The sequence below is a fragment of the Alligator mississippiensis genome, chromosome 2 (assembly GCF_030867095.1).
Source record: "Alligator mississippiensis isolate rAllMis1 chromosome 2, rAllMis1, whole genome shotgun sequence".
NCBI classification, from domain to species: Eukaryota; Metazoa; Chordata; order Crocodylia; family Alligatoridae; genus Alligator; species Alligator mississippiensis.
The window spans coordinates 198,707,237-198,729,488 of record NC_081825.1 but is presented as its reverse complement, the minus strand read 5'-3'; the positions used below and the strand labels follow the sequence as shown (position 1 = coordinate 198,729,488).

Here is a 22,252-nt window from a genome sequence, read left to right as displayed (position 1 = left end):
TAACAGAGGGGAAAAAATAATTGTAAACCAGGACAAATTAGGACCTGGGTCCAGTACAGTTCTGGGCTATTTCACAAAGATCATTAAAAAAAAATAGAGGTTTTTTGATATTTGTAGCATAGAGAGAGATTAGCAGCAATCAGGGAGATAACGATGATTTATGAAATCAATTGACTCTCTCAGAATAGAAATGCTGCTGCCCCTCCCAAGCAGTTATTCTTAAAATATGGGTGGAGCAGAAATCAAATGGGGATGCACTGCACCACTGCATGCCCCCCTGGATCTGCCCCTGCTCATACACTATTGGATTTTAAACCCATCATAAAATTGAGGACTGAATATTGCATGTGGACCCCACAGAATTATATAATTTTGGGAAAGAAATTCACATTCATGGAGATGCAAGAAACCAATGTGGATTCAATTTTCTTTTTAAAAATGGCTTTTTGATATGTTAAAAGATTTTGGTGAGAAGTGATCATCAGAAACTAAACTTTGTTGGCATATTTACCTCAGCTGGGTTACAATGAACTATGTTCTACATCGTTGGAGGATTCACTCCCTCCCCACCCCTCACAGCTTCTCCCTTTCTAGTGTCTGCCTGTATTGCAAAGTGAAGTTTAGGTTAAGAGATCCAGAATCTCAAAGCAGCACTACAGTGACTACAGTAAAAGCCTTTATTTGTATATTATATGGGTAGATAATAGAATTGAACATTCATCTACAAGTGCCAAAGATGTAGTTGTGTTAGAGCCACTGGCGATGCATAGGGGGTGCACCCCTACAAAAAGGCTCTCCTAACACTGTCGGCGGTGCCTGTGGGTGGTTGCCACTCGCCACCCCTGCCACTGATACTGCTGGCAGTGTCCATGGGAAACCAGCGATCACCGCTGGCCACTGCCAATGCAGCCAGCGGTGTCTGTGGGTGGTTGCTGGCCCCTGATCAGCGCTCGCCACCCCACCCCCCGCCACCAACAGTGCCAGCAGCATCTATGGGAGCTTCCCGCATACCTCTGCCACACTCCCACCACTGCCATGCCCCACTCCACCCCACCCCCCAGCTGCCGGGGGCACACGTGGTTAGAGCTCTTTGGCTTTTATTAATAATGCTGCTCTGTGCAGTAAAGAGGAACTAGAAATTAAAACCCACCTGAGAACCTTCAGGTCCCCATCCCCCAAGTAAAAATACACAGGGAAAAGGAACGGAAAGAGTCTTAGTAGAATTTTTGGATAATAATTGGCTGTCGGAAGTTCTACATCTAGATGCTCATCACATATCTTTAAGCTTGTCTGAAAAGAGCCTGCCATATAGAGGGGTCAAGAATTATGTTACTATTTAGTGGGCACATCTACATGAGACATTTACTGCACAGTAGACTAATCAGCTGCTTGTGTCTCTACACATGCATCCCTATTAGGCTGGAGTAAATGAATTAACTCTGCAGCAGGATAGTACTTGTATATACAAGTATTTTCCTGCTGTAGAAATTTTTACTCCGGAGCAACATGTGTGTAGATACTGCCCCAGCTGGCTGGGGCATAAGGGTACATCAGTGTGGGGGCTGCCTGCTGGCTAGCCCCACACTGAAGCATCCTTGTGCCCTAGCCAGCCTCTCTGCAGCACATTGAGCTGGAGGGAGCAGCCCAGGGCTGTCAGGCTGACAGCCAGGGCTGCTCTTACCTGGCTCAGAGTGCTGCAATCCTGGGTGCATGTTCAAATGGTATGCCTGGGAGCAATAAACCGCAGAGCAGTAAGCTTGAGCTTATTGCTTTGCATTAATTGTTCATGTATTTGCACCCAATATGAAATAAAATCAGGCCTTTCTAGGCAAAAGGAGAAATTATGCTTGAGTGAGAAAAGGATTGTCTCTGATTATATCTAAGTACTGCTCTTGGGCAAAGTGGAGCTCAAGAAGAATGGAGAACCAAAGCCTCTGCCTCAGTCTAGTGAGTAACCAGTCTCAGGGAGCTTCTCTTCTAAATCCAGGTCACTGTGCTGGCAACACTCCAACATCTAGGAATAATGAAATCTGGGAATGATTTGTTTTACTTCAGCAGACAGCAGAGGGCAGCAGAGTTTTAAAGATGCACCAGACTGGCAGAGGAAGAAAATCTTTTAATATGTGGGTTTTAACAACATTCCATGGAAAAAATGTCTCATTTGTTTCTGACTGGCTTTGCAGTGTGGTGAAGATAATAAATCATCTTTCATGGTTCTTTTGCATTTGTAACATGAGTGATTTCCTACACTGCCAAGAGATAATGCAGTCAAAGTGGGGCAGAACAGTATGAACTGTCACCCCTAATACTACTGTTTCTTCAGAACTTGCTCTATTGTACAAGCCTCTCTTATCCAATTTGTTAGGCAGATTATAATAAACTATACCACCTTGAAGTGTTAAATTGCCTGTTGATGTGCTTACATTAATTCAGAGAGTTCTGACTCCTAGGCTTTGTGAAGGATAAGACAGAACTGGCTCCTCCTTATTTGGATGTTTGCCTGGATACATCCTTTTTTAGGGCTTCAAAATAGGTGCTGAGGTTAGGAGAAAAAGAGAGAGAGAGAGAAGGGAAGCATGTCCAAATCCAATGCCATAAAAAGTAGTGGTGCTCACTCACTTCAAACACTCACTGCTTGAAATAAATAATGATGTGCAGGTTTTGGATAGCAGCTAGAGAAGCTTCATGGATTTGGTCCCTACTCTTTAATATTTTTAACACTTCACTTCCACATACGGGTGTTTCTTAGAGCTATCCTTGCAGCAATTTTGCCTCCATTTAGCCCTCGGCCACACCAGGAAAAAACCCCACTAATGCTTGCGTAATAAGGAGCTTGGCTTGGATTCATCCTCAGGGTTTGGATTATATATATCTCTGTGTGGTATTGTCCATCATATCAAAGCTTTTGCAATTTTTTAAAGCTTTCAGAAACAAGACTCTAAGTGGAAGACACACGACATCAGAAATAGTTTTCCTGCGGGGAATTGCATTGGAGAGAGAAACTGGAAATATGATCTTATGGAATAAGATGAACACTTTGCAAGAGACCAGGGTTTCACTTTTTTCCCCGTAAGGACCATGACAATTCTAATTAAATGGGAACTGAATTAGGTCCCAGGTTTGATTTCAAATCTGCTTCACCAGTAACTTCTGCTGCCCACATGAAATAAGTGGACATAATGATGCTTGCCCCTTTAAAGTTTTCTTTTTTTATTTTATTTAATTTTATTAATCAGTGAAGGGATAGACTGCAGATTTATATCCCATCCTGTGGATGGACCAGTAAGTATATGCACTACCCTAAGAAGGAAACAATGACTCAGAAAGCCACCACCTCCTCACTCCTGGGAGAGTACATTGTTTCCATACTGCAGCTGTGTTCTTCCTTCACCATGAATGCACAGATCATCTCAAGCCACTTCCAGGCCCTCTCAGCCCACAATGCTGGTGGGGGGCCTCTTAAGACCCGCTCTTTCCTAGTGCAGTTTAGCAATGCATCCAGGCCGGGTAAGGGCACGTGAGGAACTCTTAGTACTTTTTGTCCATCTACACAGCAGTGTGAAGACCAATCACAGTTGGGCTGTAAATTAGTCTTAAATTGTGTAGGTTCCATAGTAACTTCAATTACAATAAAGCATCTATTAAAAGAATAATCATATTTGCTTTAGGAACCCTCCTGGTAGCACCTGAAATAACAGACAAGGTCCTTCTTGTTTGTTTTCTTCTTCCTATTATGTTAAAACCCAGCCTTTTGTTCTTACCATAGTAGGAAAATATAAAGAAAAAAGTTGCTGGAAGAGTTGCATAAATTGTGCAGACTGGTAGTTTTGGGAAATGATATTGCAGATACAATAATCAGTGGAAACAGAGGAGGAATATCACAAACATATTTTGAGTTTTACTGTGAAATATTAGCCCATGTCTGTACTGGACTGAAGGGCACCCACTATAGTTTCATAATAGCCCGAGCCTTTGCTGGCCCACGGATAGTGACCATCAGAGAATCCCCAATGCCGTAGGCACAAATCAAGAAGTTGTGGTTGAAGTTGGTAAACATTTATCAAAAGAAATAGAAATCAGAAGAGTTTAATAACTTCATTTGGCCCCACCATTGCTGCTAAGTTGATTCTTTAAAAAAAAGGAAAAAAAAGAAAAGGCTGTGGAACAAAAACTAGAAAATTCTACCCTTATCTCATTATAAGAATAATCCTGGTTATAGTAAATCATCTCTTTATAAAATGTTCAACGTGCTTGATACTTTACCAAATGATATAGTGGGTATTAAAAGGCCTTTTACATAACAAAGGTCTTCCCCTTATGAGCACACTGTGATTTTTTTTTTTATCATTGCAAGATATGTGACCTTTCTCCAAGGTGCGATGTATTTCAAAAAAGAAATTCAAAGCTGAAATAAATTATTTGGAAATAAATAGTTCTTTAAAAAAATGGCTAATAAAGCCACACTCTAAACACTTTGAACACAATTAAAAAGTACATTTAGGCTTAATTTGTTTTAGTTATTAGCTGGATTTTTTTTTGATACATGTGTGCGCTACACTGCTTAAAACTGATGTTAGGTAATATGAAATGGTGCATTGACAGCACAAGGAAAATATTTAAATGCTTGTCTGGAGTTGCCGTTATTTCCTTTAATTATGATCTCCTGTCTCTTGAGTGCTAAATGAGCCAAAAAATGGCTATAAATGTGCCAAAATATTCATTAGAGTTCTCTTTCCTGTCATATTGTTTGATGAAAAAGTTTTCATTTTGGCACCTAGTCACATTTCTCATTAGTAGAGACTATGAGGTTCAGGAACTTTTGTAGCCATCAGTCTGAAAATGCGCTTCTGTGGGCACGTCTACGTGACAATGTCTCCATAGTGATGTGCTATGGCAACGTAGAGCCCACAACACATGACCTGCAACTACTTTGCCGTAGCAGCACGCTTCCCCATTATAGTGCTCTCTTACAGCAAAGTAGCTGCTAAAAATAACTGTGTGCCATGCATACAGCGCAGCACAGGCAGTTATAGCACCATGCCTTACTACTACCAAAAGGAAGAACTAAAGCACAGTGCAGTAACAACATTGCTGTAGAGCAATATGTAGATGTGCCCCATATGTATGCAAGTGTGTTAATAATTATTTCATAAAATTAAAGCTGCTGTTTGACCTTCTTTTATAGTATCTGAAGGCTGAATTATTCTTACAGCCCTACAAGTAATATATCTGCTAGGTAGCTTATATCAGGTTGCAAATGCTAATAGCAGACACTCTCTCAGGCTAGATGTGAAGGCTATGAGTCCTTTTATGGATAAAGGACTGAGATATGGCCTATTCTACTACTTGATTACAGCTCCATAAAGCAGTACTAATGCAGCCTACAATTTTTCCTTGGTGAAGGAATCTCTTAAATTTGGTGATGGAGTGGGAATAAAAGCAGTGTATAACAATTTGGTTCTCTTCCTCTGCTGCATACAGGCTCTGGGGTACCAGAGCGCAAGACAATAGCTTTGAAAGGAGATCCCATGAATGAAAGCAGCAATCTCCTGACACATCATCACTCAGACTGCAAAGAAAGGTGACCGCTCCTTTGGCATATATTCTTGGACAGTCCAATGGGCATGGATGAGCTACAAGAGTGAGCTCATACTCCAGTACACAGTTCCCTTCACAAAACTAATTTTTAATTTAGACGTTAACTGCTCTGGGCTTCTTAACAGTGTTTTAAACTGCCTTTGCAGTACTACCCTACCAGGGTGCAGACTGTCCTTAGAAACTGACACTTTGATTTTAACAGAGGCTCTACACAAACAGATGCTGCTGATTTTGGAGGAACGTGATGACATTTCTCACTTCTCATCTGTCACATTGGAACACATGCTGCCCTTGACCTATGGATACAACTCTTACTGAGTTTCTGGAACCTTATGTACTGTCTTGCTTTTTTGGGCAGACTGTTTGGAAGCAACGGGAGCCTTTGGCTTGCACAGGAGGATCTGATTTGTTCATTTGCCTCTGCAGTGTAAGGGCAACACACAGCCCTTTTTTTACTGATCTTTGGATAGGGTATTGTTTCTCTTGATAGTTTTAAATCCTCTGTTTTTCTCAGGGCTTTTGATGTGGCCCATGAATGGGTTTCAATAAACATCTGCTTAGCTTTATTGTTACAAGATTGTTATGTGGTTTGCTTGTTTGTTTGTTTAAACATATGTGCCTAGAATGTCCATGACAATAAAGACCTCTTGTCAAGTCTTCTGCATCATTGAAGGAAGGGACTCCCATCAAGTTAATCTCAATTGGGGAGAGATGCAGAAAGTTTACTGTATTTGAGAGAGCTACCTTTATAACTTTAATGCCTTGCAGATTCACTCCATGACCTCTAGACATCCAGTTCTAAGATATTTTGAGAGATGAACTCAGAGGCAATAGATGCAAAGGCAGCAGAGTGAAGCACCCAAGAAAATTTTGAATGCAGCACTGTCATCATAGCCTCTTGCCTGCAGTTTCTTCTTACTACACCCTCCTGCTTCCAGGAAATAGTTCTGATCATTCAAGGATTTCATTAGGACTGCAGATCACCCACCTTGAGGATGATTCTTGCAAGTTGTGGTGTTGGAAAGATGTATCCTGCCGTATCTACACATGACCCCCACAATCCTTCCCACCTGAGAGAAAAACTGACTGAGAACTTGAGGAGGTCATCCTTATGGATGTAAGGTCTCTTCATGTGTCTTCCATACAAAACAATCTAACCTGTAATTGGTAGATATGGTCATTATCAACTGCCCTTAACAAGACATCACTCCCTTTTTCTATCAAGTTAGTCCTGAGCCTCAAGCACATCTAAAAAAAAAAGTTATTTTCACTTCAGCAGCCCAAATTTCCCTCGTTGGGAGGAAGAGCCATTCATAACACTTAATTATGTTATTTAATATAATAAAGTCATAGAAAATTAAAGTTGGAAGGGACCTCAGAAGGCCATCTAGTCCAACTCTGTGCTCAAAGCAGGACTATCCTCAACTAGATCATTCCAGCCAGGGCTTTATTGAACCAGGCCTTAAAAACTTCCAAGGATGGGGATTCCAGCACCTCTCTAAGTAACCCATTCACCACCATCCTAGTGAAAGTCTCTCCTAATATCCAACTTAAACTTCCCTTGCTGCAAGTTGAGACCATTGTTCCCTGTCCTATCATCTGCCACCACTCAGAGCAGTCTAGCTCCATCCTCATCAGAACCACCCTTCAGGTAGTTAAAGGTTGCTATCAAATAGGGCTGTGTGAAATGGCACTGTTCTGTTTCGATGGAACAGTGTTTCATGTCAAATTTCATTTTGATTCAAAACTGCTGTTCCATTTTGTTTCGTTGAAATAGTTGTGTTGTTTTGCCGCTGTTTCAACGTTTTGCCCATAGGCTATAATGGGGAAGCATGAAACAGCCTATAACTTTGTCATTTCAGACCTGATTTGGATTAAACTTGCAGGACTGGTAGCCCCTTCTGAAGCCATGAAGCCTGCCAAGTTTGAAGGAGATAGGTGCAGGGGTTTCAGGGAAACTGCACCTCAAATCTTGAAAGTAAAAAACTCATGTCACATGTATGTGTTAAGCCACAGCAGGGTGAAAACTGCAGGCATGCTAGCCCCTGCTGAGACCACAAAGCCTGCCAGCTTTCAAGGAGATAGGTGCAAGGGGTTCTGGGGCCCTGCACCTCTGGCTGCTGACAGGTAAAACTCGTGACATGGGTGCTTGTAGGACTGTGTCTGTCTTGGGGCACAGGGAGGTGAAAACTGCAGGCCTGCTAGGCTGTGCTGTGGCCACAAAGCCTGCCAGCTGTCAAGGAGATAGGTGCAGGGGGAACCTGAGTTCTGGGGCCCTGCACCTCTAGCTGCTCATAGGCAAAACTCATGACATGGGTGGGTGACAGTGTGTGTGTGTTAAGGTGTGCCCTCACTCAACTGACACCAAGGCAAAAGTAGGGCAGTTCAAACAATGCTGCCTTTTATGCAGTTTTTCCATCCCTCCCCCAGAGCACTGGGATTAGAAGGGACCTCAGGAAAGGATGACAGTCACTGGCCAGCTATACAGTCAATAATGAGAGCACTCCTTCCCCCACCTTCCCCCCTCTTCACCCTCCCTCTCCTTACTTTAGTTTCTGTTTCCCTGCAGGCAAGCCCAACTTGACCTTTGAAACTCGTGTTGCCCTGTGGGGTCAGGCCAACTCTCAGGATCTCAATATTGCTCTGTTAGACAGGAGGGTGTGACACAATTGCACATATACAAACACACAAATCAATTGGGTGCGCGCGCGCGCACACACACACACACACACACACACCCAACTCAGGCACATATACATCCAAACCAGCCTAGGCACATGCATATCTATCACCAAGCACATACACACTACACACCAAAAATTAGACAACAATCAGTTGTCAATACCCACACACTCCATACACATACATGGATCACTAATTCATATATCATGCACACGATGACATATATGTGTGTGTGTGTTCACACACATAACACCCACCTACACATACACACAGGTGAGCTCCTAACTTGGATGGTATGGTATGTATGTGTGTGTTTGGGGTACTTGGGATACCTGGGAGAAGGTTAAGGTGAGAGAGAAAATGTAAGGAATAAAAGTTGCCGGAACTGAAATTAGAACTGGTAGACTAGAGAGAAGCTGGGTGGAGGAACTAAGGCTTGGGGTTACTTAAGGTCAATTGGCCCCAGAGTTACTCAGTGTCACTAGTGCAAGGGAAAGGAGACAGCCAGGAAAGAAACTGGGGCAGAAACCTGGGAGTTTGGGGCTGGAAACTGAGGCTGAGAGCTTGGGGCTGGAAACTGAAGCAGAAAGCTGGGAGTTTGGGGGAGGAGATAAGTGGTGGCAAGGAAGAAACAGAAAACAGACAAAAACCCAACTCAGGGTTTCAAAATAACAGGTTTATTAAACAGACAATACACTACACAGCCCCATGAAGTTATTGGTTCACACACACACATACACACACACACACACAAGCACTCACAATGGCAGCAGGAGAGTGAGACTCAGTGGAAGGGCTGGAGTCCAGGTTGGGAAGAGAAGCAGAGTTCAAGTCCTTGGTTGAAGAGGGGGTGGGGGTGATAGCTACCTATCCAGGCTGGAAAGGGGTCCTTGTCCAGCAGGTGTTGTCCAGAGGGGGGTTGTCAGCAGGGCCTCTGGGTGGATAGGTGGTGTGGCATGGTGCTGGTCCAGATGGAGAGGGCATCCCAAGGAGTCAGTCTTCACTACCCCTTTTTATGGGGCAGACTACCTCTGATCTCCTATGGGGAGGGCCTGTCCAGGCAGTGTCAGTCCTGTTCCAGAGGGCTCCAGATATTCTTACTGAGCATGTGCAGCCTGGTACAATGGTGGGTTGCCTCATCTTTTGTTTCTTAAATGCTGATGGGTGGTTCTAAGGTCTGGGTCGTTGGTGCAGGTATTGGTGTTGATGGTTCTGTCCTTCAGAGGGAGCTATTTTTAGACCTACTGCCATTGTCTCTCAAGCACCCTCATTCATTCCCATTCATTCAGGAACCAAGTTACATAGGAGGGGTAGGTATGAGTCATAGGTTACACAACAGGTCATGGGGACAAGATAGAGAATTGACAAGCAGAATGGAAACTTGACATGACTTATGCTAACTTACATATGTAGGCCTAAATCATGTAGTATCAGTAAAACAGTAATATAGAACAGTAAGAATCAATATAAACATAATAATTATACAATATAAAGAAGGAGAAAAAACAAAACAAATACAACTTGCTACCAAAATAAAATGCTGAAGCTTATCCTATGTCTTAGCTCACTTATACTTATCTATAGGGAATAGAGAGGGAGAGAAAAAGTCAGAAATGGTTGGAGAAGTGGGGGGATGCATTTTAAAAGAAAAAAAAAGAAAAACGGGGTTTTGCTACATTCAAAACATTTCAAAAATTTCTAAACATTTCAACTTGCCTGGTTTCGTTTTGAGGCTGTTTTGAAGCTCTCTGTTTCATTTCGATTTCGCTGTTTCAAGCTCGAAACAAGTTGAAACAGCATCGAAACAAAACTGCCAGTGAAATTTCGCAGAGCCCTACTATCAAATCCCCTTTCAGTCTTCTCTTCTGCAAACTAAATAAGCCCAGTTTCCTCAGCCTCTCCTCACAACTCATGTGCCCCAGCCCCTGAACCATTTTTGTTGCCCTCCACTGGACTCTCTCCAACTTGTCCACATCTTTTCTCTAGTGGGGGGCCCAAAACTGAACACAGTACTCTAGATGTTGGAGTCCCCTGTGGTTCAGTGGTAGAATCTTTGTCTACCACATAGGAGACCTGGGTTCACTCCCTAGACACTTGTACAACTACAGCCATGGAGGCACCAAACATCTGGATTCAGTCTGGTCTTTAGATTCTATCTCAGTGGCCTAAAGGGAGGATGTAAGATCTGGGCAGCCTCCACTCCTCCAAAAATTCCTGCCAGGCATATGCATCAAAGGTCTGGGTGGCGCTTATGCATACACCATGATCCAGGAGGATCAGCAGTTGCCACTCCAGAGGTGGCCTCACCAATGCGGAATAGAGGGGAATAATGACTTCCCTCGATCTGCTGGCAATCTTGGCAACAAGGACACAGTGTTGCCTCATATCCAGCTTATTATCCCCTGTAAGTTCCAAGTCCTTTTCTGTAGAGCTGCTGCTTAGCCAGTTGGTCCCAAGTCTGTAGCGGTGCATGGGATTCTTCGGTCCTATGTGCAGGCCTTTGCACTTGTCCTTATTGAATTTCGTGAGATTTCTTTTAGCCCAATCCTCCAATTTGTCTAGGTCACTCTGAATCCTAGCCCTACCCTCCAACATATCTAGTTCTCCCCCTCTGCCCCATCTTGGTGTCATCCATAAACTTGCTGACAGCGCACTCCACCCCATCTTCCAGACTGTTAATGAAGATCTTGAATAAAACTGACCCCTGGGGCACTCCACTTGATACGAGCTGCCAACTAGACCTCGAACCATTGATCACTACCTGTTGAGCTCAACAATCTAGCCAGCTTTCTATCTACCTTACAGTCTATTCATCTGACCCATACTTCCTTAGCTTGCTTGCAAGAATGCTGTGGGAGATGTTATCCGAAGTCTTGCTGAAGTCAAGGTATATCACATCCACTGATTTCCCCACATCTACAGTCATCTCATAATAGAAGGCAATCAGGTTGGTTAAGCATGAGTTGCCCTTGGTGAATCCATGCTGACTGGTCCTAATCACCTTCTTCTCTTCTAAGTGCTTAGAAATGGATTCCTTGAGGACCTGCTCCATGATTTTTGCAGTGAAGCTGACTGGTCTGTAGTTCCCTCAATCCTCCTTCTTCCCTTTCTTAAGGATATGCACTATATTTCTAGGGGTGCACTGATAGAGATTTTTTGGGCCAATACCAATAGCTGATTTTTAACGAGCCATATTGGCCGATACCAATATGATTGCAGATATGCATCCCAGCAGCTTGAAGAGCAGTATCCGGCTGGTAAGTCTGTTGTGGTGGAAGGGGTGGGGATAGGGAAGGGGCATGAGGGGTGCAGATCGAGGCCCCTGCAGTGAGGGAGGGAGGGGGGCTGGGGCAGGGGCATGGGTAGGCACTGCCCAGCCAGGGCAGGGCAGGGCAGGGCAGGGCAGGGCTCGGGATGGAGCCATAAGCAGCTAATCCAGGGGCAAAAGGGGTGGCTCCCACTGCTGCATGCAGCCCCCCCCCCCCCCCCGGGAGGGCATGGGGGGCATGTGCCCCATGGATCTGCACGTAGGATGAGGGCAAGCTGCCGCTGAGGCCTGGCCAAGCTCTTCCCAGTGTGGGGCTGAGGCAGGCAGTGGCAGCACTGGGGGTGGGGCTACAGAGGGTGGCTTTAGTCCCCCCAAATTTGCCATAGCCCCCCCATAACCCTCCTCCCAGAACCACCACTGCTGCCCACCCCTAGCACAGACCAGTCCCCCACTGGCAAGAGTTTGGTGCAGCCTCAGCCCGCAGTGGCAACCCACCCAGGCTCTACACATGCACCCCCTATGCCCTCCTGGGGTGTGTGCAGTGGTGGGATCCACCCCACCCCTCCCTGTACCCCCCAGACAAGCCACAACTCTGTCCCATGCCCCGCCCTGCCCCAGCTGGACAGTGCCTGCCTCTGCCCCAGCCCCACTCCCTCCCTCACCACAGGGGCCTCAATCTGGCCTCCCCCCCCCTTCCCCTTCCCCTTCCCCTTCCCCTTCCATCCCTCCATCCCTTCCACCACAACAGATTTACCAGCTGGATCCTGCTCTCCACACTGTCGGACTCTGCTCCTTACCACCTGCATGCTACTGAGGCTGTGCACTTGCACGGGGCATTTATTGGCCATATTACAGACCAGATCATCCACAAAAAGCCAATTGCCGATACAGTCCATTTTCCTTATATCAGTGCCATTCCGATATGAGACTGATGTATTGGGGCACCTCTATATATTTCCCTTTTCCAATCATCTGGGACCTTCCCCAACCATCGTGAGTTTTCAAAGATAATAGCCAGCAGCTCTGCAGTCACATCAGCAAACACCCTCCGCACCATCAGATGCGTTGTATCCAGTCCCATGGACTTGTACGCATCCAGCTTTTCTAAACAGTCCCTAACCTGTTCTTTCACCACTGAGGGCTGCTCATCTCCCCAAACTATGCTGCCTGGTGCAGTAGTCAGAGAGCTGACCTTGCCTGTGAGGACCAAGGTAAAAAAGACATTGAGTACTTCTGTCACTAGGTTGCCTCCCCCATTCAGTAAGGGACCCACATTCTCCCTCATAGTCCTCTTGTTGCTGACACACTTGTAGAGACCCTTCATGTTACCCTTCACCTCCCTTGCTAGCTGCAACTCCAATTGCGCTTTGGCCTTCCTGACTTCATCCCTGCATACCCAAGCAATATTCTTATCTTCTTCCCTAATCATCTGTCCAAGTTTCCACTTGTAAGCTTTCTTTTTGGGTTTAAGCTCACTGAAGAGTTCTCTGCTAAGCCAAGCTGGTCGCCTGCCATATTTGTACATCCTGAGCCCTCAGTAAGGTTTCTTTAAAATACAGCTAGCTCTCCTCGACTCCTTTCCCTCTCAGACTGGCCTCCCAGGGGATCCTGCCCATCAGTTCCCTGAGGGAGTCAAAGTCTGCTTTTCTGAAATCCAGCATCCTTACTCTGCTGCTCTCCTTTATTCCTTTTGCCAAGATCCTGAACTCAATCAACTCGTGTTCACTGCTGCCCAAGTTGCCACCCACTTCTACATCCTCCCAATTCTTCCTTGTTTGTGAGCAGCAGATAAAGAAGAGCACGGCCCCTAGTTGGTCTCTCCAATACTTGCACCAGGAAGTTGTCCCCAGGGCTCTCCAAAAACTTCCTAGTTTTCCTCTGCACTGTTGTGTTGCCCTTCCAGCATATGTCAGGGTGATTGAAGTCCCCCATTAGAACCCGGGCCTGTGTTCTGGAAACTTTCTCTAATTGTGTCTATAGCAGACACCCATCACATCACCCTTGTTGCTCTCCCCTCTAACCTTAAGCCAGAGACTCTCAACAGGCCTATCTCCAGTTTCATACTGGAGCTCTGAAGCAATCATTCGACTCTTTTACATACAGTGCAACTCCTCTTCTTTTCCGCCCCTGCCTATCATTCCTGAACAGTTTGTACTCACCCATGACAGTGCTCCAGTTATGCAAGCCATCCCACCAAGTCTGTTATTTCAGTCACATCATAGTTCTTTGAGTATGTGAGGACTTCTAATTATTTCTGCTAGTTTCCCAGGCTACATGCATTCATGTACAGGCACCTGAGGTAATGAGCCAATTGCCCTACTCTCTCAGTAAGAATGAGGCAGCCTCCCTTGTTGCCCCCTCCTCCGTGTGCTTCCTCCAGGTGTCCTGCTTCCCCGCTTACCTCAGGGCTTTGGTCTACATTGCCTGGTGAACCTAGTTTAAAGCCCTCCTCACTAGGTTAGTGAGCCTGTCTGTAAAGATGCTCTTCTCCCTCTTTGTCAGGGGGATCCCATCTCTTCCTAGAAGCCCTTCTTCTTGAAACAACATCCCATGGTCAACGATGCTAAATCCCTACTTGTAACATCACCTGCACAGCCATGCATTGATCTGCAGGATGTGTCTGCTCCTGCTTGGGACCTTCCCTTGACCAGAAGGATCAAGGAGAACACCACCTGTGTCCCTCTGCCCTTCACCCTTGCACACAGTGACCTGCAGTCACTCTTGATCTGCTCATGGTCACCCCTGACAGTATCACTGGTGCCCACGTGGATGAGCAGCATGAAGTAGTAGTCAGAAAGTCAGATGAGTCTAGGTAATCCTTCTGTGGCATCTCAGATCTGGGCTCCAGGAAAGCAGTAGACCTCTTGGGACAACAGGTTAGACTGGCAAATAGATCCCTCCAAGCAGGAGGGACTCTCCAACCAGTGATAGTGGTCTCGACCCTCCCCACCTTGGGGATTCCTGGCCTCGCCTCTTCCACCAATGGAATGTGCTCCTCCTCTGTTGCTAGCATCCCGCATCTGTTTTCCCGGCAAACTACTGCAGGTGAGGATGATGGCTTCTTGTTGCCAGAGGCCACAAGCTTCCAGCTTCCACTTTCCTGGGAATCCATGCCCCCTTCCTTTTATAGCACCACCTCTGACAGTCCTTCCACCACAATCCTAGAGATTTTGTCCAGCATGGAATTGATCATGTTCTCATGGCAGAGGATGCTTCAGTGCCTTGCTACATCGTCCTGTAACTTTCTTGCCTGCTTCCTGAGGGATACCACTGTGCTGTTCTCAAAAGACCAAGGAGTTAAGTTTGTACAACAATAAAGCTTGTTTATTCAGAGAGCAGTACCTTGTCTGCAGTTCTGCTGTTCCCTCCTGCAATCCCAGGGCAAATGTAATGACTTATACATAATACTTCTAAAGGTATCTGCACAACCACCAGAAGGCACAACTCGCATCACAGGCACTCCCCCACCTGGCTGACATTGGAAGGAACATACATGATACAGTCTGCACAGCACCAAACCAGGACATGGGTGGAAGCCTTGACAGTGTGCAGTCTTACCTGGACAGACACTTACAGGTGCATGCACAGGAAGAGCTGGAAATGGCAGTGGCTCTAGGATTGTGACATCCTCTAGCTACCTCTCTGGGTCTTCTAATCTGCTGCCTCTCACTTCTTGCCTCCCTTTCCAAGCAGACCTTCCCCAACAAACTCCTCTGTAGCTGGCCTATTTGCTGTTCCTTGATCCTGAAGGGTTCCTTTTCCCCTGCAAACCTCTTTCCTCTCAGCTAACTTACAGTAAATGAATATGAGAGAGTTTCCAAACAAACTCTCTAGCAAACTCCCTCACTCTGGTCTCTGGTTAAACAAGGGGCTTAAGTATTGATCTAGCTGCTGAGTTTTAACCACTTAAAATAAAACTATGTTGGTTAGTCAGTCTTAATTGCATATAAAAAGTTTTTAAAAAAAAATCTTACCTTACAGACTCCCTTTCAAAGAGGGGGTCAGCGAACTGACTTGTGAACTGCCCTGTTTGCTCTCCCTGATTACTGGTCCCCTGGTCACTTGGTTCACATCCACATGAGCATAGACATTTAGATCCTCAGGGACAACTAGCAGCCAAAAACCTTGTGCTGTCGCTAGTTGTCCCCAGGGAACACCTGTGGCGCGTGCCCTCTGGTGTGTGGCAATTTACCTGGGGTGGGGTAGGGGAGGCTGGGGCCAGCACTGGGCTGAGCCCAGCAGCCTTGCCTGGGGTCCTGTTGGCCTCCTGGGGATGCAGCAATGGTGATCCTGCCATTCAGAGCCTGGCAGGCAGCCAGAGTGTGGCTTTGGCCAGCCAGGCTCTGATTTTGAGCAGTGCATGCTGCCCCCGTGTGCATCGCTGTTTTTTTGTTTGTTTGGGTTTGTTGGGGTTTTCTGGGGGGGGTTGCACCTTTTTTTTTTACCCCCTAGATATCCAGGGGTCAAAAAAACAACAACCCTGCACTGCTCCATTGCAGCAAGGAGAACAGCTGAATGTGCAGTATGTTGCACCACAGATGTGGCTGCAGCGCCACATACTGCATGGCCATGCTCATCTGGATGCAGCCTTGGAGTGTCTCCTTGTATACCTTTCCTGGACCTGGACTAGCTAGGCCCATTTAAGGCTTTTTGTCACACCTAGGCAGCAATCAATTATCAACCAGCCCTCTAAGCTGCTCGGAGCACAGGCCCAAGCACATAGCCCACCAAACAACCCTCAGCAAGCCAAACACACAGGCAACCCCACAGAGCAGGATCTGGTGCCCGGTTTCTCTTCCCTTTATTTCTCTTGCTTCCAGAGAACTGCTTGCAAACTGCCCTGTTTAGTAGATACTACATGTGTACGTCTTGTAGAGCAATGTATTGTAGAACAAACGTTGTAGAACAATGTTTCTATACCTTAACCAAGTCAAAGTTATGCTCTGCTAGGCACTGACCAAAGATACGTAGTAAATGTCTGTATTTTGAGAAAAGTTCCCTTTTCCTGGCCCCTGATATTTTCTCTGTGAGAAAAGGTCATCCAGTACCCTTTGGCAAGTAGGGTTCAGCAGTGTTTCTCTTTTCACTTAATTGATCTACTTCATTTTAAAATGTCAGAGAGGAATACCAGAGCTTCACTTTTCTTCAGTTCCTTATTCACTCCCAACTGAATCCAGACTGCTTAAACTAGGAGATTTTGTAATTCCATCCAACAGCACCAGATGGCGCTCTTGATCCTTGAAGTGGAAAACTAAGCCCCCCCCCCCATGATATCAAAATAGTGGCACTGGGCACTAGTTCGCTGGCCATCAGCCCTGTTCATCTAGGCCAGGAATCTTGGACCCCTTTTCTTTTAGTATTTCCCAGCAGTGAAAGAAAAAGAAAAACAAGCCTTTTGAACAGAGGACTGTTTTGGGCATTGGATAAAGAAAAAGTAAATAAAAATGAAAGCAGGTACTTGGAATGTGCACACCGCAGACAGTTATCCATTTAAAGTCAACACTTACCCAATTACAACCTGATATTGCTCTGCCCCCCAAGTTTAGGGTCACCAAAGGTGCATGGTTGTGTAACTTTAATCAAAGAGAGTCACATCATTGATTTTGATGGGACCTAAACTTATTTCTGTTTTTTATTCTCCCTCCCCTGCCAAGAAGAATTACAAGGTGCTACAGGCTGTACAAGGCAGAATGAGTTAAAGATCTTGATCTATTTTTGTGAGAGCTGCTACTTGTTGCGGATTGGTGGGCAGCCATCAGCCCAAGTTTGCAGGTGAGAGACCCCAGTGACTGTTAATCCCACATAGGTGGTCTAAAAGAAAATTTGTTTCATGTTTGTTTTATTTTTACCAAGCCTGTCTCTTCTTTCCACAAATGTCATAAAACAAGAGAGGAACAATTAAAATATGCAGCAACATATGCAAACTAAACCTTAAAACATTTCCATGAACTATTAGTGGAAACACCCCACAGTTCAGGTCTAGAATGATAGTCCTAGCTCACAATATTGATGGTGAACATTGTGGGAGTGGGAGCAGAAGTCAATCCCAACACGCAGAATTTATCCACGCAGTTGCAAGGTTTTTTTTCCATGCAACTGGAAGCATCTGCACCTTTTGAAGATATTTCTGGTAAAGGTCTCACTATTTGCTTACATTTACTTTTCCTGAAAAAAAACACATTCCTTCATTTGCAAAAGGAATTATGCAAGCCAAATGGTGCTGTTCTGCGGCATCTCCACTCCTCTTTGGATGGTTGAAGTCAGTCTGTGCCCGAGGCATGTCCATATCCAGTAAAAACACCACATCTAGTCATATTAGGATTTACAGTCTAGCCTTTTAATCTCTGAATATCAAGGGCTGCTCTGTTCCCTTCCTTTTCCTGTCTGTCAAGGGTGACCATTATCTTCACAGCTATTTTGAAGTAGGGCAAACTTATCTGCTAAGTTCAAACCATTATTAAAATACACTCATCTAATGGGGACTTGAGGTTTGAAGCATAGATGCCATTAGATGGTGCTGTAGCTGCATCCATAAACTCTGCAGGATCTCAGTTTGTTTTCTGGCCTCTGGTGTTTGGAATTTCTTTAAAAAAAAACAAACCCCAAACAAAAAAACAAAAATCCCCAATCTTAAGGCTTTAACCAAGACATCCTGCCCACATTGAGCCGGTCAGGATTTAACTTTAACCTGAACCATGGCCCAGGAAATCCTTCAACATAAATAACCTTGGAAACTGCCATGACCATTTTTTGGAACGAGTTCCCTCTATAAATCTCTTACTGTGTTGTGCAATGTTGAGGTTTGAAGTTGTTTCTCTGATTAATTGTGGCAAAAAATAAACTTGCTGGATCGCTCCAAGCTCTGACACATTTCAGCCCTGATTAGAGCATGTTAGGAAAGGCCTTGGAGCCCTCTAAACAGCCCTGGCTAGCACTTTGAGATGTAGGTTCTGCTTGTTTGGTAGGGAGGCTTTTGGGCTCTAGGTTGGCTGCGAACGAACTGCCTTTGATTAATGACTCAATGGCCCCCTTTCTGCGCTGTGAGGCTAGCAAAAGCATACAGTAGAGACAAATCATTTTTCTCTTCACAAAAATCATAGAGTTGGGAGCGACCTCAGAAGTGCATCTAGTCTGACCCCTACCCCCCACCCCCTCAGAGCAGGACCATCCCCAACTACATCATTGCTTGTTATGGTGGGGGGAGGTGGACAAAGGAAAAAAAAAGTCTTACAGAATAGTGTTTATTTTTGTGTGGCATGTTACCCAGGGAGGACAGCCCATACACTCTCCACAGCTTTCATCAGACCGCAATGCAAGAGACCAAAAAAAAAAAAAGGGGGGGTGGAGAAAATGAGGAGTTCCACACACCACCAGGTTTGACATTCACACTAGGCAGGGGGGGATACAATGCTTTTAAAATGCCCTTATGCAATATATATATATTTATTTATTTAGATATATTTATATTTACGTCATCGTATAAAAATAATTATTTTTTTTTAAAGAAAATAAAAAAAAAACAAACCCGAGGGACGGGAGACACAGACACAGTCATCTCTTAAATACCGACGTTTCTCTCCTCCACACCCCGCACACGCAGACTTGCACGAACACACGCACACACACACCCGCGGACAGTAACCAGCCGACCACGTCCCATTGCACGTTTCCTCTCGCGACATTCAAGTATGTGGCGGCCCCGCGGGGCCGTGCTCAGGTCCCAGTGTCCTGCCGGGCGCGGGCGGGAGTGCGGCCCGGCCCGGGCGGCGGCAGCGGCCAGTGCCTATGTCCTGGGCCCGCGGGCGGGCGGGCGGGGCAGCGAGCGCCGGCGGCGGCGGCCGTAGCCCTGCGGGCTGATCTTGCTGGCGGGCGCCGCGCCGTCCTTCTCCTTGTCGGTGAGCTGGTAGATCTGGTGCGCCAGCTGCTGCACCGTGCAAGTCCCGAAGCGGCAGCCCATGCGCATGGCTTGGAAGTGCGGGAAGCTGCCGAGGCTGTGGCGGTAGCGCTTCACGCGGACGTGGGCGGCCTCCCGGTTGCTGCTGCTGCTGCAAGGGCGAGGGGGCGCGGTGAGAGCAGGCCGGGGGCGCCCCGAGCCCGCCCCCCTGCACCGGCTCCCGCGGCACGTGCCTGCGGCTTCCCCGCTCCCTCCCCCGCCGCGCCCGGGGCCTCACCTGAGATGCCACAGCCCGGCCTCCTCCTTCACGTCCTCGGGCCGCACCAAGGGCTGCACGGCGGCCGGACCGGCCGGGGCGGGGGCGGCCGGCACGTCCCGCTTGGCCCGCGACAGCGCCCAGCGAGCCCACCTGAGAGCAAGCAGCGCACGGCCCGTCAGCCCCGCATCGCAGCCCGGATCCCCCCAGCCCAGCCCTGATCCCAGCCCTCCCATCCCAGCCTGGACCCCCTCAGCCCGGATCCACCCCAGCCCAGATCCCCTGCAGCCCAGCCCGGCCCTGACCCCCCCAAACCCGGATCCCCCAACCCAGCCCAGATCCCCTCAGCCCAGCCCGGCCCTGACCCCCCCAAACCCGGATCCCCCAACCCAGCCCAGATCCCCTCAGCCCAGCCCGGCCCTGACCCCCCCAAACCCGGATCCCCCAACCCAGCCCAGATCCCCTCAGCCCAGTCTAGCCTGGATCCCCCCGCTCAGCACAGCCCGGATCCCCCCGCCTCAAGCCCGGGCAGCAGCGCGGACACTCACTTTCTCCTAAAGGCTGAAGCGACGTCGAGGCTGGCGGCATCGGCCCCCAGGAAGGTGGCAGAGCCCAGGTAGAGCAGCGCGACGTGGAGCAGCTTCATCGCGGCGGCCGGGACCTGGCAGGGCGGGCGGGACAAGGGGTGAGACACGAGAACGGCTCGACGGGGGGCAAGGCTCATGTTTGCTCTGCCATCGATCGCCGGGTCCACAGGGCAGGAGCGGGAGCAGACAGCGCGCGGGGGATCGGGGTTGTTACTAGTACCCCCCACCCCAGGCTTGCAGCAGTCCCCTCCTCCCTTCAGGCTGCAAGTCTGCCCCTCCCTCCCCGGGGAGCCCCCCGGGCTTGGCTGGGCGCTGATGCCCGGAGTCAGTGCCAAGAGGCAGCCCCGCAAGCTCCAGCCCTGCCAGAAAAAATGCCCCTTCCTCCAGCCCCGGCGCAGAAAGGTTCGTACCTGCTGGTGCCGATAATCCCAGAGAGCAAAGTTGCTGGCAGCCGCGGAGCCCAACGCCACAGGTGGTGTTTGTGCAGGAAGGTTTTGCGGAGAGCCCAGGAAAAACTCAAGTTTCCCTTGTGCCACAGGAGGAACCACTGCCTGGCCGGCGCTCAGCTTCGCCCTCTTATAGCGGGGGAAGTGGGCGGCGCGTCTGCCCCTCCCCCGCAGCGGGGCTTCGAGGGGGGGAAGCCAAGGCGAAGGGAAATGTACGATTAGCAAAGACAGGGCGGGGGTGGGCGTTTGGTCGGGGGATGTGCTGCAGGCTTGGCTGCGCCCAGGGGTCTGGACGGGACGCGAGGGCATGAGCAGGCTGCCAGTGCCTACCTGCGGGGCTGCCGCAGCGGCGCAGGGGATCGCTCGCTCCCTGCCTACTTGCCAAACCCGATCCTTTGCAACAGCCAAACAGCTCTGGGAATAAAAAAATGTATAAAAAGGTGAAACATGGATTATAGGGAATCTTTTCACTAGAACCAGGCTTTTTACTAACTAAAGTGAGGAGATCATCCAAAAGTCATTTTTTCTGACTCTAATTTCTGGGGTGGTAGCGATCGTCTTAGCGTCGGCTGCAATACACGCACGCACATATACATATATACACATACACACACGCGCATATACACATTACACACACGTATATACATCCACATATACACGCACGCATGTTTATACATCCACATACACGCACACATATACATGCATACATACAGATATGCATGTATCTACATCCACATACACGCACATATATATTACGCATGCATAATATACATATGTATACATCCACATACACACATCTATACATGCATACATACACACACATACCCATGTATATACATCCACATACACGCACACGCATACATATGCATGCATACATATACATCTACATACACATATATACACACATACATACACGCACACACATATACATTTATAGATATACATCCATATACACATATATATACAGGTATATACATACACATACACACACGTATACATATGTATACATACATATATACACACGCACACCCATACATATACCTAAAGGAGTGTGTATATATAGCGCTGACACTCCAAAGTTTAGATATTACTCTTAGACTAGAGACAGTCCAAAATAACAAAAATACCGTGGGGGAATTTTTGCTTAGGGGGAAAGCTGCCCCGAACCATTTGACTCCGATCTTCCTACATTTACACTTATCCTGTGCTTAACTTCACTACTGTGAATAAGGAGGATGGTGAAATTGTACACGTGTGTTGGCGGTATCGGGGCTTTTGCCCGCGTTCCCTGAATACTTCTTTTTACAATACCGTGATACATAGCTCTTGTGAAGGTTACAGCTGTTTTCTCTCTCCGATTTGAACAGAGGACGCTGTAGTCTGCTCCAGACTGAACCAGCCCTAGCCTAGCTGATGCAATGCAAATTCTTTAGACCGGTACGGACACTTCCCAAGGAGATCCCTGCTGTCCTGTTGCCTTTGCTATGGATATGTAGTCAAGGGGAGACACTGGATTCAACC

At 47.2% G+C, this 22,252-nt stretch overlaps 1 protein-coding gene across 2 annotated transcripts; it reads right to left on the bottom strand.

Moving 5' to 3' along the window:
• Window positions 1-18,773: 18,773 nt before the first annotated feature.
• ADM (adrenomedullin) lies at window positions 18,774-20,852 on the bottom strand. 2 transcript variants are annotated; one of them, XM_059722673.1, is made up of 4 exons: window positions 20,696-20,852; window positions 20,247-20,359; window positions 19,720-19,851; window positions 18,774-19,590 (listed from the first exon to the last, which is right to left on the bottom strand). In XM_059722673.1, exons 2-4 carry the CDS (start codon window positions 20,342-20,344, stop codon window positions 19,332-19,334), a joined length of 489 nt encoding a protein of 162 aa, XP_059578656.1. In that variant the 5' UTR covers window positions 20,345-20,359; window positions 20,696-20,852; the 3' UTR covers window positions 18,774-19,331. The 2 variants fall into 2 exon arrangements, with proteins under 2 accessions (XP_059578656.1, XP_019332357.1); XM_019476812.2 differs by having other exon boundaries at window positions 18,774-19,593; window positions 20,696-20,851.
• Between the last annotated feature and the right edge of the window lie 1,400 nt (window positions 20,853-22,252).

Coding starts and splice junctions, on each gene's coding strand:
- ADM (XM_019476812.2), bottom strand. CDS start 20,344: ATGAAGCTGCTCCACGTCGCGCTGCTCTACCTGGGCTCTGCCACCTTC. Junction 19,852..20,246: donor GCTTCAGCCTTTAGGAGAAA/GTGAGTGTCCGC, acceptor GCTTGCTCTCAG/GTGGGCTCGCTGGGCGCTGT. Junction 19,594..19,719: donor GCCGGGCTGTGGCATCTCAG/GTGAGGCCCCGG, acceptor TCGCCCTTGCAG/CAGCAGCAGCAACCGGGAGG.